Here is a 22,658-nt window from a genome sequence, read left to right on the forward strand (position 1 = left end):
GATAGCCTTGTTAGAGTAGTCCTCGGAATCTTGTACATTTTTGATTTTGTTGGTTCTAAGTCTGCTTTTGAAACCCCTGTACCTAAAACCCCACTTTCCTTATTACAAAATTCTTCAGATAAGAATGTGTACTCAGTATCTGCAGATTTATTTTGAGGGGAGATAAAAAATTTAAGAGATGCATCACTCAATGAATTACTCTGCTCAGCACAACTAGTGCTAGGTAATTCTCTAATAATTCTCTAACACCAGTTTCATCTCTGGTATTGGAACCTGTATTATAAAGATTTTCCATGGTACCACTAGTGCTTGGTAAGTCTAATTCACTATTAACACCAGTTTCACCTGATCCACTTCTGGTACAAACACCTACATGAGAACTACTTGCCACAGCACAACTAAGGCTCTGTGGTTCATTAACACGTTTCACTTCTGGTATTACCAGCTGTAAAATGAGCAGTTGCCATAGCACCACTAGTGCTTGGTAGGCCCAATTCACTATTAACAACAGTGTCACCTGATTCACTACAGATTTTGGCAATTTCACAAGGAACATCTGTCACGTGTTTTGGAAACACACCCCTGTTTAGCCTATGTGTACTTTTATTGATAAAATCATTTTCGAAAAAATGATCTTCACAGACAAAATAAGAAACACAGTTCACACCTAGTGACAGTTTACAAACACTCTTCCACTTTAAAAGCAACTCTTGAGGTTGTTTTGGAAACCCGTAGAAATGCTTGTTGCAAATTTTCTCCGTCGAACCCACGTAACAGCCAGATGAATGGCCGGGGAATTTACAGGAGTATTTCAACACAATCTGATGTGTTGAACATTCTGAAAAAAAAGATAAACGTCTTCATTAAATAAAACTACTACAGACATATCAAAGTTATTTAAATAAACAAACGGAAACCACACTGCTTAATTCACGATAGAAGATAATACATTTCATTTATAGGCTACGAGATTATTTAATGAAAAATCAAATATCTTACCTTACAACTAATTGTGGACATTTTTCAGCAGGAAATTTCTTTAATTCCATGGTGAGCTTTATGAACTTAATGTAAAAAATCTGTTTATAATGAAGATGAGTAGCATGTAAATCTGAAACAAATACAAAGACAACTGTAACCGAGGACCATAGACTTCAGTGCAGACTGCAGAGCAAGATCAAGATGATAGAATATTTCAAAACAACCGCCATTGGAGTTTAGACAGCTCTCATTGGTCAATTCCAGCTTCGTTTGACGCCTAGCTCCTCTGGTGGTCTGGAATGGAACAACGTGGCTTGCTGCCTGTTCGCCCCCGTGTCAGCCCTGTTTTAAATAACCTTGCGTCCACTTGTATTCTGTTTGCTTTGTAAAATTCCTCTACAGAACGTCAACGATAACTTTATTCTATGGTTATTATGAATCGTCCCTCAGTGTGAGCATCAAGCGTTGCAGATTAAATAGCTAATAAAGATATTTCTGTAAAAGAAAGAAGTTTTGTCTTGCAATATTGGTTAACTTGCTAGAAAACAAAAGCGAAATCCCGAACTTGTGTATGTTTTGAAAATTTGCGTGTACGGATTGTCAATAAGAGATAACTATTGTAAAATTTTAGACTGTAAACGAGTAGTAATTATGGAATCATCGGATGAGGATGTCCCAGAATTGGTTCCAGCTGTTTTCAAGCCAGTGCCAGTAACAATAATAACTGGTTATCTAGGCGCAGGGAAAACAACACTTCTTAACTATATTTTAACAGAACAGCACGAAAAGAAGATTGCAGTAATTTTAAACGAGTTTGGAGAAGGTAAAACAGATACATTATATGTAGATATATGCATGTCACTATCTCGTATGATGATTGACCGTTTATCACCTAACAAAGCGTGAATCAGTCTTAAGTACCTGGTGTAGATTTGGGTGCCGAAAGTCAAATAAGTATTATAGAACATTTCAAAAGCCGGTCATGGGATTGGGATGATGCAGAGGGCAAATTTTCGTTAGAAATCATTTCTACCTCGTGTTGAAATATCCACGCGTGTGAAGGGTTCCTAGAGCGTAATACAGAATGAAAATAAGGGAGTAATACAGGCTTATTTGTTTGCATTCCATTGGCGCCCTTGTATCAGAAATATATCCGTGGATTCTACAGCTAAATTCTACTGTCTTTGAGCTCTTTCAAACCATGCTGTGAAGCAATCTTTGTCCATATTATTCCTTTTTATCAAAGTATCAGCATCGGAGTACTGTAGCAACTTCATTTTTAAATCATTCGCATTTAGTGTCATTGAAAAATTACGTGTATCATACCAGGACACTGATGCAAGTTGTGTAAGAAATCGTACTGTACATATTAGTGACAGGTAAAGATTTTGACTTGTTTCACTTGTTCAGTAAGCCTCCTCTGTATACAGTCTGTATTATTTAGCACTTTACTTACTGATGCTATGGAGTAGGCCTACTGTAAAGCACCATATCCCTGTGTGACATATAAATACAGTATTTTAAGAATGATACATGTACTTCACTGTTCAAGGTGACAGTGGGTTGAGAGTTAAGTAGGACCATGTCTCTCCCTTTATTACTACCTTTGTTTTGCATTCACATGTGTTGGTTTCCCCAAACTGCAACAGTATCGTCACCTTGCAACATAATCTAGATTTCAGTTTATGTAATATATCAGTCTGTCACCACATGCCAGATGCGGTGAAAGAAGAGGGGGGGGGGGACATTACTAGCCTATGTAGATACCCATGATATAGTCATCAAGATCAACACATTTGGGGTTCCAAAATCAACGCATCACATTATCATGTTTATTTCTTGTTTTCTCAGCTGCCCCAGAGTTGTGTACTGATCCATCTTCTCATCTGCAACAGGTCCAAGTTTATTTTAGGAATGTGATTATAGAGAGGACCAATAATACCACATTTATGTCTCTTTCAGTTTGTATTTTCCATGATCTTCACAGGGTCATCGACAACAAGTTCTTCTGGAATGATCTTTCTTGTTATAATATTTGGCAGACACCAAGGAGAAGGATACACATCCTTATTTCAGTTTTGGTGTGAAGTGCATTTAACAAGGAAAATCCTATTTGACAATGTGCACATGGTCATTTTGGTAGATTGCACTGGATGAAGCATGTTTGTGTTTGTCTTGCAACTGTAATAACCATACCTTTCTTCAAAGCTTTAGTGTTGACCAATCTAATGTAAATATTGTTTTCTCTTTTGTTTCCCTTATGGCAACTACATTCTTTTCCTTGATAATGTTTGTGCTTTTGCTATGCCCTTATTTATATCTATACTCTGTGGACCACTGTGTAGTGTCATCATTTAAGGGCAGTTTCTGAAACTTTGTTAGTAGACTCTCTCAGAATAATTTCCCTCTCTCTTTAAGACTCATTCATGCTGCCCTTCTTTGTATACATTCAATATCCCCTGTTTGTTCTCTTTGGTATGGGTCCCACACACATGAGCAATACTCCAGGATGGGTCACAAGGGGATTCGTAAGCAATCTTCTTTGTAGACTGATTGCATTTCCTTAGTGTTATACCAATAAACCCAAGTCTGACATGTGCTTTATTTGTGACTGAGCCTGTGTGATCATTCCACTTCATGTCCCTAACAACAGTTACACGCAAGTATTTGTATGAGTTTACTGATTCAAACTGTGACTCACTAATGTCATATTCCTAGGATACTACAGTTTTCCAGTTTGTGAAGTGCACAGTTTTACATTTTTGAACATTTAAAACAAGCTGCCAATCATTGCCCTGCTTTGAAATGTTAAAATCAATATCTGACTAGGTATTTGTACAGCTCTCTTATGACTGTACTTCATTGTAGATAACAGCATCAGGTACAAAAAGTCTGAGGTTACTTTTAATATTGTCCACAAGATCATTAATATACTGCATCTACTTGACTGCCTTGATCCATGGCTTTCAGGATATCGTGCAAGAAAAGTGTGAGTTGGGTTTCACATGATCTATGTTTTCGAAAGTAATGTTGAAGAAACTTCATTGTGTTTGAGCTCAGAATATTTTCTAAGATTCCACAAAAAAATGAATGTTAATGATACTGGATGGTAGTTTTGTGTGCCACTTCTGCTATCCTTCTTGTAGTTGACTGTCACTTGTGATTTCTTTTAATTGCTCAGCACAAATTTTTGTTCGAGGGATCTGTGACAGATTGCAATTAAGAGAGGGGCTCACCCAGTTGCAAATTGGGTATAGAATCTGCCGAGGATTCAATTGGTTTCACGTGTTTTTTTACCAGTTTTAGCGATTTCAGTTTTTTCTTAATGCCAGTGAGACTAATATCTATTTCACTCATCTTTTCTGTGGTATGAGAATTAAGTTGGGCAATACTTCTGGGTTTTTCCAGTGTAAAGGAACATTTGTGCCATTAACTGCCTTTATACATGGCCAGAATTTCTGCAGGTTTTGTTAAAGATCATTTGACAGTATTATTCTACAGTAGTCATTCAAGGCTTCACACATTGCTCTCTTGACTGCCAAACTCATTTAATTCAGCATCGTGCTATCTACAGCCCTATGATGTGTTTTGTACTTATTTTGCAATAGTCTCTGTTTCCTTAGAAATTTCATTATTTCTTGTGTCATACCTATCAAATTCCAGTACTTGAACTTTCTAGTGACACCTAGCTACAGACCGGCATTTTACAACGGTTAGCTGCAATTGTAGAGTGATGTTATGTTCACAGCCGTTTGTAAATGATTTGAAAGATGCAGACTCATAGTTGTCTAATAACCTACTAACAAATTCATTACCTTATTAATCAGCAGACTGTCTATTTTTTATTATTGTGAGAAATCAAGGACCAATTTAAATTAAATTCAAAATTAAACTCAGAGCTGAATACACTGATGCTAGAGACACAACAGGAATGCTTTACTTATTTCCACAGTATTATTAATAAACCATTAATGTTAGCAAAATGCAGTGAAAAAGCTTTTGTATGCTGATAAGAGGCAGTTGTGGTTGAGTTAATACTGAACATTTCATAGATGACTTACATGCAGCCAGTGAAAGTGCTAAACTGATGGTATGCATAGGAAAATGTTCTGACAGTGACTGACTTGCAGTACGAATGGAAGAGAATATGACCAAGTAATGATTGTAAAATTAGATATAAGTTGTAAGATGCCTTTTGTACTGCTATTCCATTTGTAGTGTGTCAGTTTTAATATATTTGCAGTGTTTAAAATTAACATTGTTATTAATTTATTCTGGAATGATATTAATTTATAGTGTGATGATGCAGCTGATGCATAGAGCCTGCAGATGTATTGTGCTTTACAACTACAAAATTATTGTGCTGCTGCATTAAGTATCTCATGGCCAAAACAAAAACTGTCATTTATTATGTTATCACACTACATGGAAAAACTGAATAGGCTGCTGTTTGAAATCTGTTATCAATGAGTAATGTGATACATGCCTTTTTCAAGACATCTATAAATCTTTCTGCACAAGTTTGCTATATAATCTTTGGCCGCTTGTGGAACGAACATCATTTCTCCCCTTGGTACTTGCCCATTGCTTGACTTTCTGGTGCCGAGGTCAGTTGTAACATGTGCTGCATTCCTTGTCTGCTTACAAATGTTTTTAGTGAGAGTATGTATCAGGATACTAGCTGCTCTGAAGTGCAGTTTTGCTATTTCATTTGTTGTATACTGCCCACAATGTTGTGTTGCTCGAGGTGGTACTGGATGTAAACCGTGTTTTTCACACAAGAAGATACATGAAGCCTGGTAACCAATGTAAGTTGCGTTTGGTGTTTTACTTAGACACACAGGTGAAATCTGATGAACTGTTAGATGGAAGAGAATCACCAATAAAGAGTGAGGAAGTTAGAAGTTTGAATAGTCAACAACACTCCTTACCGTCACCAGAATAATGTATTACTTCTGGTTTAAATATTGATTTTCCAGAAGGTACAGAAGGGGGAAGGCCAAACAATTATAAACAATAGCACACACATGAAATCGGCTTATAATTATCTGTTTGATATTACTGATCAGCAGAAATTTGTCATGTAGTCATTTGAGTTGTCTGCATTTAGCATTGCTAGCTGATTATGTCAAAACACTGGGTTGTGGACCTCGGTATGTGTCATTTGAGTTCAACCCCAAGAAATGACCCTGTCAAAGCAGACAATGAAGGCTTATTAATAAAGGGAATGAATTTTCTTTATGAGTCGGTGATCATTGTGAATATTTTCTGGAAAAAAAAAGGTCTAGATCGCTTACTAAAATTTCCTGATTTCTTATGATGTTTTGGCCACTGCCATTATCAGATATCAGCAATTAAGATGAAAGGAACATAATTAGAGACAGGCATTTGTTATACAACAACAAGCTAAAAAGAGATAACTAAAAAGGTTAAAAAATATTTTTAAAGATACACACACCAAAAAGCTTAGAACTTAGAAAAGAAAGTTCTGTGTCACTCCCGAAACCTGCACGTAAGTAAGTGTCAAGAAATAGCTTTTTCCTCAAAAAAAAAAAAAAAAAAAAAAATTGATAAGTTTTAGTTGATAGTTGGTCTTAGTGTTGGGGATGTTGCCTTTGAATTTTATTTTATTACTTATATATGTGTATATTTTTTTCTTCATACTTATAAAAAGACAACCTTACTGTAAAATATAAAGATTCACAGACATATTATATAAATGATTTAAATGAGTATAATTCCATACTTGTGAAATTAGCTTTTCAGAAGGTGCCAGTTACTTCTCTAAACCAAGAAGTATTCATTTAAACTGCTACACAATCATATTATTGTAAGAGCGTCATGAACTTTAGTATTAAATATATTTTTTACATTAGCATGAGGCAGTGATTATAAAAGTAGCACTTATTGTTACAATTGCAGGCATCTGATAAATGAAAAGCTGTTTGCTGTGAACTAACATATAGTCAAACAGTATACAAAATCTGTAAACTTATAAACATTTTGTAGAGAATAAAACAATATAGTTATTGAATTAAAATAGTTTGTTAGACATCTCCTTTTTGTGGAACCATCAATAGCTTGCTCTGTGAGGTAGGTTGTTTGGTGCTCACTAGTGGGAGTTCTGCCAGCCCTGCAGAAGTGAGATGAAGTATGGCCAAGTCACCAACAGGAGAGCATGTCGCAGTCAGTACATCTCACTGTCTGTTCTCGAAAAATATCAAAAGATCATTTAGGGCTAAACTCACTCTGTTCATTCAAAATTGTTTTTGGATATCTGTTTTTGTGGATAAAAATATCTAGGTTTCCCAATATGTTTAAGCCATATGCCTTTGTGATTCTGTGTAATTCTTTAATATTTCTATGCTTTCACGTATCTGATTGATGTTTCTGAGTGTTTGAGTGTTGTGTCATCAATGCGCTGCCACTCCCTCGTAGGAATATTCTTTAAACCTTGCCATGAATTTCCTTCTGGTTTGTTCTATATAAACCTGATCACAATCATTGCAGCTATTTTGTACACTACATATTTGTCACCTTTATTTCCATGTTGTGGCATAACCTATTTGGCTACATAATTGGCATCCAGTGTAGGACCAGAAAAGTCTGTCACTACTGCAACCTTATGTTTAAAAAGTGTGGGAGAGATCAGCTGAACATATAATCCATAGACCTTATGCAGTGTTTGTCAGAAGCTGAAGTTAAATGCATTCAGACTGTAGAAATTGATATAGAACAAGTATGTCATTTATAACACCATCTGTTTAGTATTTTCTTCGATATTTTACCATCTAAATGTAATGTTCCAGTTGCTGATGTCATTCAAAGGAAATCTGTACAGTAGTTGATTTTAAAATATTTGTGTGCTCGTATCTTTACAGGCAGTGCTTTAGAGAAGAGTGTCTCTGTTGGCCAGGATGGAGAATTATATGAAGAGTGGTTGGAGCTCAGAAATGGTTGCCTGTGTTGCTCTGTCAAGTAAGAGAGACTTTACTGTGTGCCTTGTATGTTATAGATAACCACATTCGTGTTGTGTACATACATGTCTCAATGAAACTGCTCTCTCAATTCAAACTATTCTGGTTTAGTGTACATGTTGCCAGCTTCACACAGCTACATTCATGTGTATATACATGACACTGAGTGTGACAATAGTAACATGTTGGCTGCTTTGCTGTATAAATAATAATTCATTTCGCATCGAGGCACTTGCCACGGGTAAGAATGAAAGATGCGTTAGTAATATGCATATAAGATGTTGTGACTGCGCTCTGACTTGATATGTTTTTGTAAAATGGTGTTCAATGAAGGTCTGCAGTGTCCAAAATAGGATTGCACCTAAGTTGGCAATTCTTTTTTTTTATCTGTATTTCTATTCAGTTATCCCATTCTTGCCCATGAAAACTACTACAACCAGATCAAGTTGTATCTGTCTGTACAGAGCAAGAAAGACATGTTGCTAAAGTTGTTGCATAACAATTATATGTACCTATCTGAAGGAGAGAATAACTACCCAAAACAGGTAACTGCTGGTATGTAGAAAGCAGTTTAATAATTTCGTCATTGTTGGCATTTAATTTTAATCATCCTTAAAAAAAAACTGTAAAAGAAATGAAATATGGCTACTCAAATTGAAATAATGAGAGTGGTAATTGGTAAATATTATGTGTCAAATCAGTGTGTCCATTATTTGTTGTAGAAGTTGCCTGTTATGGTTTCTCTCTGTTCTAATATTTCACACCCTGAATATAACTGGAACCGTGTGAACAATCATATGTGTTTTTCCAAATAATTAGGAAGAATTTTCAGTCATGGTTATGACAGTAGCAGTGCTAACTACATCACATTGAATGAGTTCTTTGATAATATGATTTAGCCCTCAACATATAGCAGGCTGTGCAAATATGATTTAGCCCTCAACATATAGCAGGCTGTGCAAGGCAATTGCAGGAAACAGAATCATTAACCAGTGATCAAAATTGCAATCCTGTAGCAGCTATGAAGACGATTCAAATTAAGGAATAGTAAGCCACATACTGGCCCACATTTTAAGCTCTCACAATGCCATGGGATGACATAAACCAGTAATCATAAAAGATGGTTTATCCATTAGCGTAGGCCCAACTTTGAGAAATACCTCCCTTCACTGTGACCCACTTCACTAGACTTGTCTCTCGACTGCTACAATCTACTGCCTCTTGGGACCATGGCACTATCACACCTGGCTATTCATGGGTGGACTGTCCACAAGCCCATAGCCTTGTGGAAACATGTCACTACTCTTCCATGGCACCTCCCTGCAAATTGCCACTATGACATTCATGGACTTTGTCATAGTGAGCACCATCTAGGTATCATCAAAGATTGGCATTTCAGTTGTAATCAAACTGTGTGGACATTTGTCCTCATAAACTTAAGTTAGTTTAGTTCATGGTTAATAAACTGTTGTTATCCCAGTGTTTGCACGTCAATCACAACTTTGGTGCACCAACCACTGGGTTAAGGACATAACACAACAAAGAGGTATCACAGCAGAGTGTGTGATATTTGTAAAGTATTGAAAATTACTGAAATTAAAATTTGAGGCTTGAGGTTTAGAAAGGCCAGACTTTTGCTTCTAAAGCCACAATTATTAGGAAAATACAAACATGACAGATTAGTCTCCTTTTGAAATGGTATTCGAGATTCATTTCAGAATACAAACAGTTTAAAGTGTTAAATAGCATTTGCCATTAACTTTGCATGATGGACCACCCCTAGGGCAAGGAAATATGCTCCACAAGATAATGCTTAGACAAGAGAGATTACAGTTCATTCTAAAAATTCAGTATATTTTTTGGGTTGCTGTTCCATGATACAAAATTCAGGATTCGAGATAGTATGCATGACTTGATCCAGTTGTTCCTTGGCCATTTCCTGTTAAAGTTAGTTTGGAATTTATTAACAGTAATTCCAGACATAGTGTTTTGAATTTTTTCGGGATTGGTATAGACGGACTTGTATTTCAACAGCTCACCATTTCCCCAGAACTTCTTCTGAGAATGATTTCATATACCTAGTGCCTGCATGATAAATGCAAGATGTATTTTCCTGAAAAGTTGTCAGTCAAAACATGTTGTTGCTGTTGTTGCGGTCTTCAGTCCTGACACTGGTTTGTTGCAGCTCTCGATGCTACTCTATCCTGCAAGCTTCTTCATCTCCCAGTACCTACTGCAACCTACATCCTTCTGAATCTGCTTAGTGTATTCATCCCTTGGTCTCCCTCTACGATTTTTACCCTCCATGCTGCCCTCCAATACCAAATTGGTGATCCCTTGATGCCTCAGAACATGTCCTACCAACCGATCCCTTCTTCTGGTCAAGTTGTGCCACAAACTTCTCTTCTCCCCAATCCTAATCAATACTTCCTCATTAGTTATGTGAAATACTCATCTAATGTTCAGCATTCTTCTGTAGCACCACATTTCGAAAGCTTCTATTCTCTTCTTGTCCAAACTATTTATCGTCCATGTTTCACTTCCATACATGGCTACACTCCATACAAATACTTTCAGAAATGACTTCCTGAAATCTATACTTGATGTTAACAAATTTCTCTTCTTCAGAAACACTTTCCTTGCCATTGCCAGTCTACATTTTATAACCTCTCTACTTCGACCATCATCAGTTATTTTGCTCCCCAAATAGCAAAACTCCTTTACTATGTTAAGTGTCTCATTTCCTAATTTAATTCCCTCAGCATCACCCGACTTAATTCGACTACATTCCATTATCCTCGTTTTGCTTTTGTTGATGTTCATCTTACATCCTCCTTTCAAGACACTATCCATTCTGTTCAACTGCTCTTCCAAGTCCTTTGCTGTCTCTGACAGAATTACAATGTCATCGGCGAACCTCAAAGTTTTTACTTCTTCTTCATGGATTTTAATACCTACTCCTAAATTTTCTTTTGTTTCCTTTACTGCTTACTCAATATACAGATTGAATAACATCGGGGACTGGCTACAACCCTGTCTCACTCCCTTCCCAACCACTGCTTCCCTTTCATGTCCCCCGACTCTTAAACTGCCATATGGTTTCTGTACAAATTGTAAATAGCCTTTTGCTCAATGTATTTTACCCTTGCCACCTTTAGAATTTAAAAGAGAGTATTCCAGTCAACATTGTCAAAAGCTTTCTCTAAGTCTACAAATGTTAGAAACGTCGGTTTGCCCTTTCTTAGTCTAGCTTCTAAGATAAGTCAAAGGGTCAGTATTGCCTCACGTGTTCCAAGATTTCTACAGAATCCAAATTGATCTTCCCCGAGGTCGGATTCTACTAGTTTTTCCATTTGTCTGTAAAGAATTCGTGTTAGTATTTTGCAGCTGTGGGTTATTAGACTGATTGTTCGGTAATTTTCCCATCTGTCAACACCTGCTTTCTTTGGGATTGGAATTATTATATTCTTCTTGAACTCTGAGGGTATTTTGCTGTTTCAAACATCTTGCTCACCAGATGGTAGAATTTTGTCAGGACTGGCTCTCCCAAGGCCGTCAGTAGTTCCAATGGAATGTTGTCTACTCCGGGGGCCTTGTTTCGACTCAGGTCTTTCAGTGCTCTGTCAAACTCTTCACGCAGTATCTTATCTCCCATTTCGTCTTCATCTACATCCTTTTCATGTCCATAATATTGTTCATATGTGCATCGCCTTTGTATAGACCCTCTATATGCCCCTTCCACCTTTCTGCTTTCGCTTCTTTGCTTAGAACTGGGTTTCCATCTAAGCTCTTGATATCCATACAAGTGGTTCTCTTATCTCCAAAGGTCTCTTTAATTTTTCTGTAGGCAGCATCTATCTTACCCCTAGTGAGATAAGCCTCTACATCCCTACATTTGTCCTCTAGCCATCCCTGCTTAGCCATTTTGCACTTCCTGTCGATCTCATTTTTGAGATGTTTGTATTCCTTTTTGCCTGCTTCATTTACTGCATTTTTATATTTTCTCCTTTCATCAATTAAATTCAATATTTCTTCTGTTACCCAAGGATTTCTACTAGCCCTCATCTTTTTACCTACTTGATCCTCTGCTGCCTTCACTATGTCATCCCTCAAAGCTACCCATTCTTTTTCTACTGTAGTTCTTTCCCCCATTCCTGTCACTTGCTCCCTTATGCTGTCCCTGAAACTCTGTACAACCTCTGCTTCTTTTAGTTTATCCATGTCCCATCTCCTTAAATTCCCACCTTTTTGCAGTTTTTTCAGTTTTAATCTACAGGTCATAACCAATAGATTGTGGTCAGAGTCCACATCTGCCCCCTGGAAATGTCTTACAATTTAAAACCTGGTTCCTAAATCTCTGTCTTACCATTATATAATCTACCTGAAACCTGTCAGTATCTCCAGGCTTCTTCCATGTATACAGCCTTCTTTTATGATTCTTGAACTAAGTGTTACCTATGATTAAGTTGCGCTCTGTTCAAAATTGTACCAGACGGCTTCCTCTTTCATTTCTTTGCCTCAGTCCATATTCACCTACTATGATCCTTTCTCTCCCTTTTCCTACTACCGAATTCCAGTCACCCATGACTATTAAATTTTCATCTCCCTTCACTATCTGAATAATTTCTTTAATTTGATCATACATTTCATCAATTTCTTCGTCATCTGCAGAGCTAGTTGGCATATAAACGTGTACTACTGTAGTAGGTGTAGGCTTTGTATCTATCTTGGCCACAATAATGCGTTCACTGTGCTGTTTGTAGTAGCTTACCCGCATTCCTATTTTCCTATTCATTATCAAACCTACTCCTGCATTACCCCTATTTGATTTTGTGTTTATAACCCTGTAGTCACCTGACCACAAGTCTTGTTCCTCCTGCCACCAAACTTCACTAATTCCCACTATATCTAACTTTAACCTATCCATTTCCCTTTTTAAATTTTCTAACCTACCTGCCCGATTAAGGGATCTGACATTCCACGCTCGGATCTGTAGAACGCCAGTTCTCTTTCTCCTGATAACGACATCCTCTTGAGTAGTCCCCATCGTAGTTTCCCCTTGCTTTCAGCCGTTTGCAGTACGAGCACAGCAAGGCCGTTTTGGTTATTGTTACAAGGCCAGATCAGTCAATCATCCAGACTATTGCCCCTGCAACTACTGAAAAGGCAGTATCTGTGAAATCTGAAAAGATTCAGTTAAGGAGATAAAAATGAACAACCTCTGTACTTAAGTAACCTGATCATACAGATGTAATATTTTGTGAAGATTTTCTTTTTTCTGTCATTTTCGATTTTTAATATCTAGGAGCATTATTTCCTTTAACCTACTGAGCCACAGTTTATACAGCTCATTTTTACATGTAACGGAATTAAACTGGAGGGCAGTCCAAGAAAAATTATCAAAAATGTGAAACAGTGCTGGATAAGGTGCACCCTAAATTGAATATTTGGCAGCTAACCGAGATGCATACCAGTAAAGGGGATAAGTCATTGAGCTTGCAGTCCATATAACACACAAACTCCATGTAAAATGTGTCTATTTTCAAGTTGCCCAGCCCACACTGTCATCCAATGGAGTCTCATCATAAAAGGATCTATTATGAATTGTTCTGTGTGCTTAATCATTTTTTTCCACTGTCTCAATCATTTCAGCTGAGTCTGTCAGATAGTCTTCCCCCAAACCAGACTAATACCACACTAGAAAGCTGTGACAAGATATTAACAAACCAATCCAGAAATGAATAAAACTATGTGCCAACACACAAGGCAGCTTAGTCATAATGTTAATCATGCAGCAGCACATATGTCCGGAAAATTAAACATCTTTCAGGAATGTCAGATCTGCGAGTAACATCTCAGTGGGGCCTGTGACAACTAACAAAAGCAATTATCTATTCTATAGATATGCATTTCATATATAATTCTACACAAATATGTTCTCCTTCCCCACATTTGATCCATGATGTAACAGTAAATACTACTCCTGCAGCAAATTGCCATAAAGATATTTTGGAAAATTAATCCATCATAAGTGGATAATGGATTCAAGCTGTCACTGCATGCACAAATTCTTCCTTAAATCCTGTAGAAAAGCATTCCGTCAGTTAATAGGCAAGTAGGAAGGTGACATTATTCTGAGCATATTCTGATCGAAACTGAGTCAGTTGAGAGAGACTGTAGCTACTACAGTCCCTTAAAGACGAGGGAATCAATGTTTCTCCAGAGATGATATATGTGAAGAATTGGGATATTAGTCCCCCACTGCTATACCAGTACATTGACGTGCCATGCATGAACAATGTTGTGATCTTGTATTCAAATTTCAGTGGCATATACTCTGTCATTTCATTCCAAGATGTCAATGGCTCTGACTTTTATATTCACCTCTGTTCTTTATTCCATTTTCACTCCTCTGCTCCTTCCCCTTATCTACTGTTGTTAGATCTGGTTGTCTTTTCATTGTTCTTATTTTGTAGGACTCTTGAATGTATAGTTATATGCTACACTATACCTTTAATGTGTGGTGGTTTATGTCACATAACCTCTTCAGTCCCAACGTACACATATGTGCACATCAGGTCTTTGCAGTGTCATCTTGCCAAGTGTCATTTTTTTGAAATGAGACCTGATGTGCACGACTGTGCACATCATGCGGTTTCTGTTTTTGCCACTAGATTGTGTGCAAGTCAGTTTTGGTGGTCTTCTTGCATCATGAAACTTCCAATCTGAAGGATGGTGTCATCTGCAACACATGAGGAAGATAAATTCTGTTACAATACTGGTTTTTTGATTGTATTTCTGTTTTTATCATGTCTTATTCCAAACAAGACATCAAGGGAGTGATATGTGCATGCAGTTAAAATGATAGTTTTGTAGTTTTACAAACATCAGCTGTTGAATTTTGAATTACACATTTGTGTACATCAGGTCTTGGCTCACAGAATGTAGTGGTACTAATGTTATGACTGATCTCATTGTGAAATCGTAATTAAAAGGTAATCTGAATTAAAGTCTGAAAGTTTAGCTACTAATACGTAGGTCCTGGGTTCTAATCTTGGTAAAAGCTCTAAAATTTTTAATTTTGGTATTAGGTTCACTTTAAATTCTTTCAACAGTTACCAATTACTCCAAAAGTTACCTTCACATTAATTAATTTTCTTCTCAGCTCTGACAGACGATGAAATTATATAACTACTTGAGACAAGTGACTTGAGTTCCTTGTCAGACAAGGATTCTGTTGATGGACTTCCAACTCCAACTGAATGAATTGGTGTGCTTAAAGTTGAAGCATGCAATGTGGATGTTACTCCTGAAGCATCTGCATCTGACAGTGACGCGCACAATTCTGGAACATCAGCTTCATCTTCTCACTGTCATCCACTAAGATGAAGGTTATCTAAGTAAGCAGTGCATTGGTGTAGTTCTTTGTGTCATCTAACTTGATTTAGATCAGTACTTTTCAGTGGTACAATTTGTTTGCAGGATGTGTAATAGCAACAGCCTTCTGATGATAACTTTGAAGAACAAACAGATGGTGAACTGAGAAACCCTGCCCCAGGCAGGACTTTACTGGAGTATGCAACTTGATATTTCATTTGTATCGTCAACCATGACAAGAGATAGATACTAAAAATTATGTAATAATTTGCATTTTGTAAATAATTTGGAAGATCATGACACAAATGACAAACTCTGGAAGGTTTTGCCTGTAATTGATGCTTTTAGAAATAAATGTATTCCTTTATCCAGATATCAGCACATGTCTGTGAATGAACAGATGACCCCATTCATGGGGAAGTGTAATATGTGGACGTATGTACCTTCCAAACTTAATCCACTTGGCCCCAAAAATTTTATTTTGGCATCATCAGATGGACTCGTCCTTGATTTTGATATATACACTGGCAAAGGAACAATTCCTGAAAGCGATCAAAAAGAACTTCGCCTGGGAGCGGGTATACTCAAAGTACCGGCTAGAACTGTATCCAATGATAACAGTAGTGTAATTTACAGCAACAGATTTTTCACCAGTTCAAAATATTTTTCAAGCAGAAACTGTGATGACCAGTAGAATAAAAGAAGTAGCTTCTAAGTTCAAGAGAGATCAGGGCTACAGCAGGGGCAATGGGATGAATATATAAAGGAAGACCAGGAAGTTTGTGCTCTCAAATGGAAGGACAAGAAATCTGTCACTTTGTTATCCTCGTGCATAGGGAGTGAACCAGAGGGTACCAGCAAATGATGGTGTAATACAGAAAAAGCAAAAGTTGGTGTCAAGCAACCAGCCATCATCAAAAGCTATAATCACAATATGGGTGGCTTTGATCCTTGTGATAGATACATGGCATACTACAGGTCAAATATCAGGACAAAAAAGTGAATTGTTAGAGTATTCAACCACTTCACTGATTTAGCCATAATTAATTCATGGATTATGTACAAAAGGCATTGTCATGTTCTCATGTAATGTGTAAAAGGTGCAAAGTTTATTTGTGTGTATCAAACAATTGTTTTGCTAAATTCCATAAACATGAGAAGTAATGTGTTTATAAAATGTAATGTGTACATAAAAATGAGAAGTAATGTGTACATTTTCATTGTCAATAAAAATATGAAAATACTAAGAGATCAGCATTTTTTTCTCTGTTAATACCCAGTTTGCACTTATGTGTAGATTCAATTATTCAAACATTACATAAAATAAAATTTCAATTTTTTTTTATCAACTGCACCAAGAAAAAGCAACTGAAACATTTTTTCCATTCTTTGTTAATCTTCGGGACTGAAGAGGGTGTAGACAGCAAAATTTGACAATGTGGGGAAAGATAGATTGCTACTTACTGTAAAGAAGACATGTCAAGTTGTGGACAGGCTATTGCCTACAACTTGATGTGTCTTCCTTATGACTGCAAAATTTGATGTGATAAGACAGTCAATGTACAGAGAAGGCACTGAACAGCAGATGAACATACAAACTAACTGTAGGTCACCATAGATCAGTTTTTTGTAATTTTCAACTGTTCTCACTTCTCTCATGAGTACTACTCCCTTTTCTACTGCTATGGTACACAATTTTTCCTTTCACTAGTTTTCCTTTACTTCGGTTAAATATGTTGCTTTCTTCCCTTGACATACTTTTGATATGTTTCTTTCTGGAGATGTTTCATATCTTTCATAAAATCATTTTGCATCACTAAAATTTAGCAATTTGTCTGTGTTATTTGCATATTCCTATCCTAGTCTGTTCTAGGTGTAATATTGTTGTGTTTTAATACTTCAGTTAACTGTGACAATGGATAGTCAATCTGAAAATTATAATGGGAAATTTTGAATTTGTGGAATCAAACTTCTCACGAACTACTGCTCTAACATTAAACTTCTGATTGACAAAACCTGGGCTCTTCTTTAATTTCCCGTTAAGTCATTTAGTTGATTTGCAGCCCATTTATGAAAATCTCCACTCCCATTGAACATCCAGCTATTGGACTTCCCACTGCCACAGTACTGTATTTATTTATTTATATATTTAGTGGTTTAAAATCGTGATCTGTTTTCAATATTTAACTCTGCTGTTACAATTGAATAATAAGAAAATACACTTCAAGATAGATAAGACAGCAGGAGCTTCAACACATAACTATTATGATGAGATGATACAAACTTACTAATTCTGGTAATCATACATAAAACAATACATGAAATGATAAGCACATACAGGCAACATAAACTTAGGGAATTTATCTATAATTATGTCACTAACTAGTTGGCACACAAAGTTACTGTTTCACTATTGTTTTCAAGGAATAACTTATTTGCATATAAAATTGCGAGGTGACAAAAGCATGGAGGGGGGGGGGGGGTGTCATTAAATAGCAAATCAGGCTCTACATTATAAATTTCATTTTATGTAGTAGTGAGTTGCAAGCCCCACAGTGAAAAGCTGTTTCTGTGGTGTCAGTGTTATGTAGTCCAGCTTGAGAAGCTGATTTATGTTAATTATATTTATTAACTAGTTGAGTACCTGGCATTGCCAGATATATATTTCTTAATTCTGTTAGTCAATCATATCCTTTGGCTTCTCTCTGTCTATTTCCGCCATCTTTCATCTCTGTGTCCATCTCCTCTTACCCATCTCTCTGTCCATGCTGTTCTCTTCCTTTTCTCTCTTCCCATCTCCTTCTTCCCCTCTCTACGTGCTGTACAGTGATACAATTTTATAGGTACATTCAGCATTGTAAGTAGATACTGTCCGATAAATTTTTTATGAATAAAGTTAGTATCAAATGAGTAATAAAATTCAAACATCATACATGATGTGGCAGTTTTTCATGCACCTCAGGGTTTCTGACACTGTATCTCATGAACTACATGCCATACAATGGTATAATTTTGTGCATATATTCAGTGCTATATGTGAACACTGTCTGTAAAAAATGTTGTGAATACAGTGTATAGTGAAGAAATAATAAATTAAAATGTTATGCCCAATGCAACAATTTTACTATATGAACAACGAAAATGCAGTATATAAGTGAGAAAATTTTTCATAAAGGTTTGAAATTGTGTTAAGTTGGTTGCAAGTCGCTAAGTGCTCTCATTTTCAAATGATTAATATTGCGCATAGAAGCTACACATTATACTACATCTACATTATGCAACAGCGATGAGGAAGTGTCGATTAGTCATTGAAGAGTGTGTAAGCAGTGTATTCAATACTTTGAGTTGTATCACATAGGACATATCAACCAAGAAAAGCGCTTTGACAGATATAGTTAAGTTCAAAAATTAAGGAGTAAATATCCGTTTCAAGGAGTAAATCTTTTTCCTTAGCTTGCATAATATTCTTCAGTCAGTAAGTATCTTGTACTATACTCTTTCTAAAGACACTTTAGTTTTTCTTCAGTGTTCAAGCTAATTGCTTATCAAATTTCATCAAAATTGGTTCAGTGGGTGAGTAATAATAAATTTAACTCCCAAGCAGGCACACTGTTCTTCATAACATGTGTGGGAATGTGGTGTACTTTGTACAGATATAAAGAATAACTGTCTTTATGTTACTGATGTAAACAGGTATGAGCCCATCACTGTCTAATCTTAGTCCAATTAAACAGTGCTAAAATAAACTTACATACTATGAGCTGAACTTCTGTTCAATTAAACAATAATGAAATAAACTGTGATATATCACTTGCCATGGACAGACAATACCCCTCAGTCATAACTAGAGACCAGATTATATGTATCACAATAACCTTAAAATATGCATGCAAATCGTCAAAATATGCTAGATCAAATAATAAAAAAACATGGTAGTTACTCTGTGCATTATATCTCAAAAGTTGAATTTGTGCATATCAGTTACGAGGAAGAGTGCCAGCCACATGAATAATTGGTACATTTAGAATGCTGATATCATTTTATGAATACTTTCTGGTAGAGGTTAGGAAGGGGGTCTTTTTGGGACTATTTTCTAAAAATTTGCAAAATGGGAATGCATACTGTGTTTCAAGAATTATTTCTCCTTTGATATTGTTGTCTTCTCCTTTGATATTGTTGTCTGTAACAAGAGAAAGTGATGCGAGTGAATCACAGCAAGACTATTGATACGTGGAGGACCAATTTCGAGATATATCGCACACAGAGGGGCACGCTCAAAAACTGTGTAATATTTTATTTAAAAAACAATATACAATCGTGAATTTTTTTTGAATAGCATTAACTTTCAAGTAATACTATTGGACCAAAGCATCATTTACAATATATTTTACATTTTTCTACTATTGTAAACATAAACCACGAAATACTGTTCCAAATGTTCAGTAGTAAGATTGTGTCTTCGATCACTCAAAGCATTTTTATGAGCAAAAAAGGCACCGTTCTTCATCAACTGTGATAACTGGGCAGTATCTGAATTTGGATGCTATGTTGGCACTTATTGTTCCCGGTAAAAGTCACCCGTCCCATTAATAAAACTATCAATTTGGCATAAGAGTTCAAAGCCTGTTATTGCTTAAATTGTTTTCAAAAATATCTTTAAGTTTTCCTGCGAATACCTCTGGCAATAAGGAATTCACTAGAATAATTTTATTCATTAACTGAATAGATTCATTCAGCACCAAACATTGAGTTTCAAGCTTTTTAATACTTGCAGGTATATGGGAAAAATGAGCGCTAATCACAGAAATGTCTTTTTTTTAATACCAGAATCATTAAAAGCTTCCTTGCACTGGCAAACTACCAAAGCCTCTGCACTATCGAAGTCATTTACTACCTCTCTAATGACCTCGAAATATTCATTTTGAAACCACACACCTTCGACCCACAAACCCGAATGAGCTACTACTGGTTCGGGAGGTAAACACACATTTGGTAATTTTTTTAGGTGTTGATGTGAGCAGGAGCTTTTACAAACACTTTCTTTGTGGATGAAATCAGTTTATTTACATTCACAAATGTGGAACGCACTTCTTCAGCAAGGCAATGTACTCCATGAAAAAAGCGTGTCGCACGATCAAATTGGGATACAATACTCGGAGGGCTTTTCCTGCTTTGATCATACAGGGAGCAGTATCTGAAATAAACACAAACCCTTTCCATCTGCAGAAGAGTTTGGAAATATTTTTCTAATACCCTCAGTCACAAATCTGGCGATCATAGAATGATTTGCTTTTTTAAGTTCTTTACTAGCCACTAAATAGGAAGAAGAATACTCTTCTTTTAAAGCACCAACAATTAAATTTGCAATGTAACGGTCACAAGTGTCTATAGTTTTGCCAACTGAAATCCAAGTAATGCTGTCTTGAGTTCATTGCGTACTTCTTCCAGAACATTTACGTAAATTGTCGGTATGTAATTTTTGTGCAGTTTTGATTCATCTGGTATATTTTGATTTAATCAATATTTGCACAGGAAGCCTTTGAGGATAGGGTTTGGTTTGTAAGTGAGTGAAGAGGAATGTTGCTTGCAATAAATGCCCCATATAGATCCATTTTAAGCTAATTTTTTTTGGTTACCTTTGGCGAAATCCTTCTAATTCAACTTGCTGTTGTGAGAAGTTGTTGCTGTGGTCCTTCCTTCTGCATTCCTGCGATATCAAGACTTGTCTTGACATGCTAGTCTATTTGAAACTTCTACTTCTTCTTCTTCTTCTTCTTCTTCTTCTTCTCTCTCTCTCTCTCTCTCTCTCTTGCACAAAACGGTTTTCTCGCAAACACGACAATATAAAACAATTCCGTTATATGTAAATGTTCCAGGATGGTCAACTATCCACGAAATGATGTTCCTTTTTTTGGGCGGCTTGGTGTACAATACATGTTTAATTTAATTGTTGCCGACACATGTGGTATGACAGCGGAGGGGATTAACCGGTGGTTGTGGGTGCAGGAGCATTGACTCTGTATTTGTGTTCCTGTCCCTCTTCTGTAATGATTTTGCTAGGTAGTGACCTCTCGGTTAGCGATTGCACACAGTTCTAGGTCGCAGTCAATCTATGAGACATCAAAAGTAGATCGAGCCAGAGACCCCCATCTAAATTTTTTAAATATTGTAAATATAGAATGAAAATATGCATCATCACTAGTTTTTAGTTAAAATATGCAATAACTGGTGAAAAGGAGTCAAATATGCAAATGCATATGCAACAATCAAATGCATATAATCTGGTGTCTAGTAATGACCCACTTGATGCATTACACAGTGCAGTTGCATCAGATCCCAGCCGACCACTTATTTGATTAGTAATTACCTTGTAGACAACTGCCTCATTGTGGGATTGTGCTGCTAGCTCATAATCGGTGTCATTTTCTTGCATGCAAAGTAAATTTTTCTCATCTAGCTCACTGTTTATTTTATGAATATAATAGAGGGAAACATTCCACATGGGAAAAATATATGTAAAAACAAAGTTGATGTAACTTACCAAACAAAAGCATTGGTATGATACGACTTCCTCAAATCCTGCCCTGAAATGAGATCCCTCCTTCATGAAATCCTCCCCACTCCACCAAGAGTGTCTTTCCCCCGTCCACCTAACCTTCGTAACCTCTTGGTTCATCTCTATGAAATCCCCAAACCACCTTCCCTACCATCTGGCTTCTACCCTTGTAAACTGCCCCCGGTGTAAAACCTGTCCCATGCACCCTCGCACCACCACCTACTCCAGTCCTGTAACCCAGAAGGTGTACACGATCAAAGGCAGAGCCACGTGTGAAAACACCCACGTGCTTTACCATCTGACCTGCCTACACTGTGAAGCTTTCTATGTGGGAATGACCAGCAACAAACTGTCCATTCGCATGAATGGACACAGGAAGACAGTGTTTGTTGGTAATGAGGATCACCCTGTGGCTAAACATGCCTTGGTGCATGGCCAGCACTTCTTGGCACAGTGTTGCACTGTCTGGGTTATCTGGATACTTCCCACTAACACCAACCTATCCGAACTCCGGAGATGGGAACTTGCCCTTCAATATATCCTCTCTTCCTGTTACCCACCAGGCCTCAACCTCCGCTAATTTCAAGTTGCCGCCGGCCATACCTCACCTGTCATTCAACAACATCTTTGCCTCTGTACTTCCGTCTCGACTGACATCTCTACCCAAACTCTTTGCCTTCACATATGTCTGCTTGTGTCTGTATATGTGTGGATGGATATGTGTGTGAGTGCGAGTGTATACCTGTCCTTTTCTCCCCCTAAGGTAA

The 22,658-nt window shown here is 36.8% G+C and overlaps 1 protein-coding gene across 2 annotated transcripts in view; it reads left to right on the plus strand.

Moving 5' to 3' along the window:
* The first annotated feature begins 1,316 nt into the window (after positions 1-1,316).
* The window catches only part of LOC126272314 (COBW domain-containing protein 1-like), a 489,194-nt gene continuing 467,852 nt past the window's right edge, over positions 1,317-22,658 (plus strand). For both annotated transcript variants that reach the window (XM_049975096.1, XM_049975097.1), the window contains exons 1-2: positions 1,317-1,804; positions 7,863-7,959. In XM_049975096.1, coding sequence (XP_049831053.1) covers positions 1,633-1,804; positions 7,863-7,959 — 269 coding nt within the window. In that variant the 5' untranslated portion in view covers positions 1,317-1,632. The remainder of the gene's footprint in view (positions 1,805-7,862; positions 7,960-22,658) is intronic.

Source organism: Schistocerca gregaria, chromosome 5 (assembly GCF_023897955.1).
Source record: "Schistocerca gregaria isolate iqSchGreg1 chromosome 5, iqSchGreg1.2, whole genome shotgun sequence".
Classification (NCBI taxonomy): Eukaryota; Metazoa; Arthropoda; class Insecta; order Orthoptera; family Acrididae; genus Schistocerca; species Schistocerca gregaria.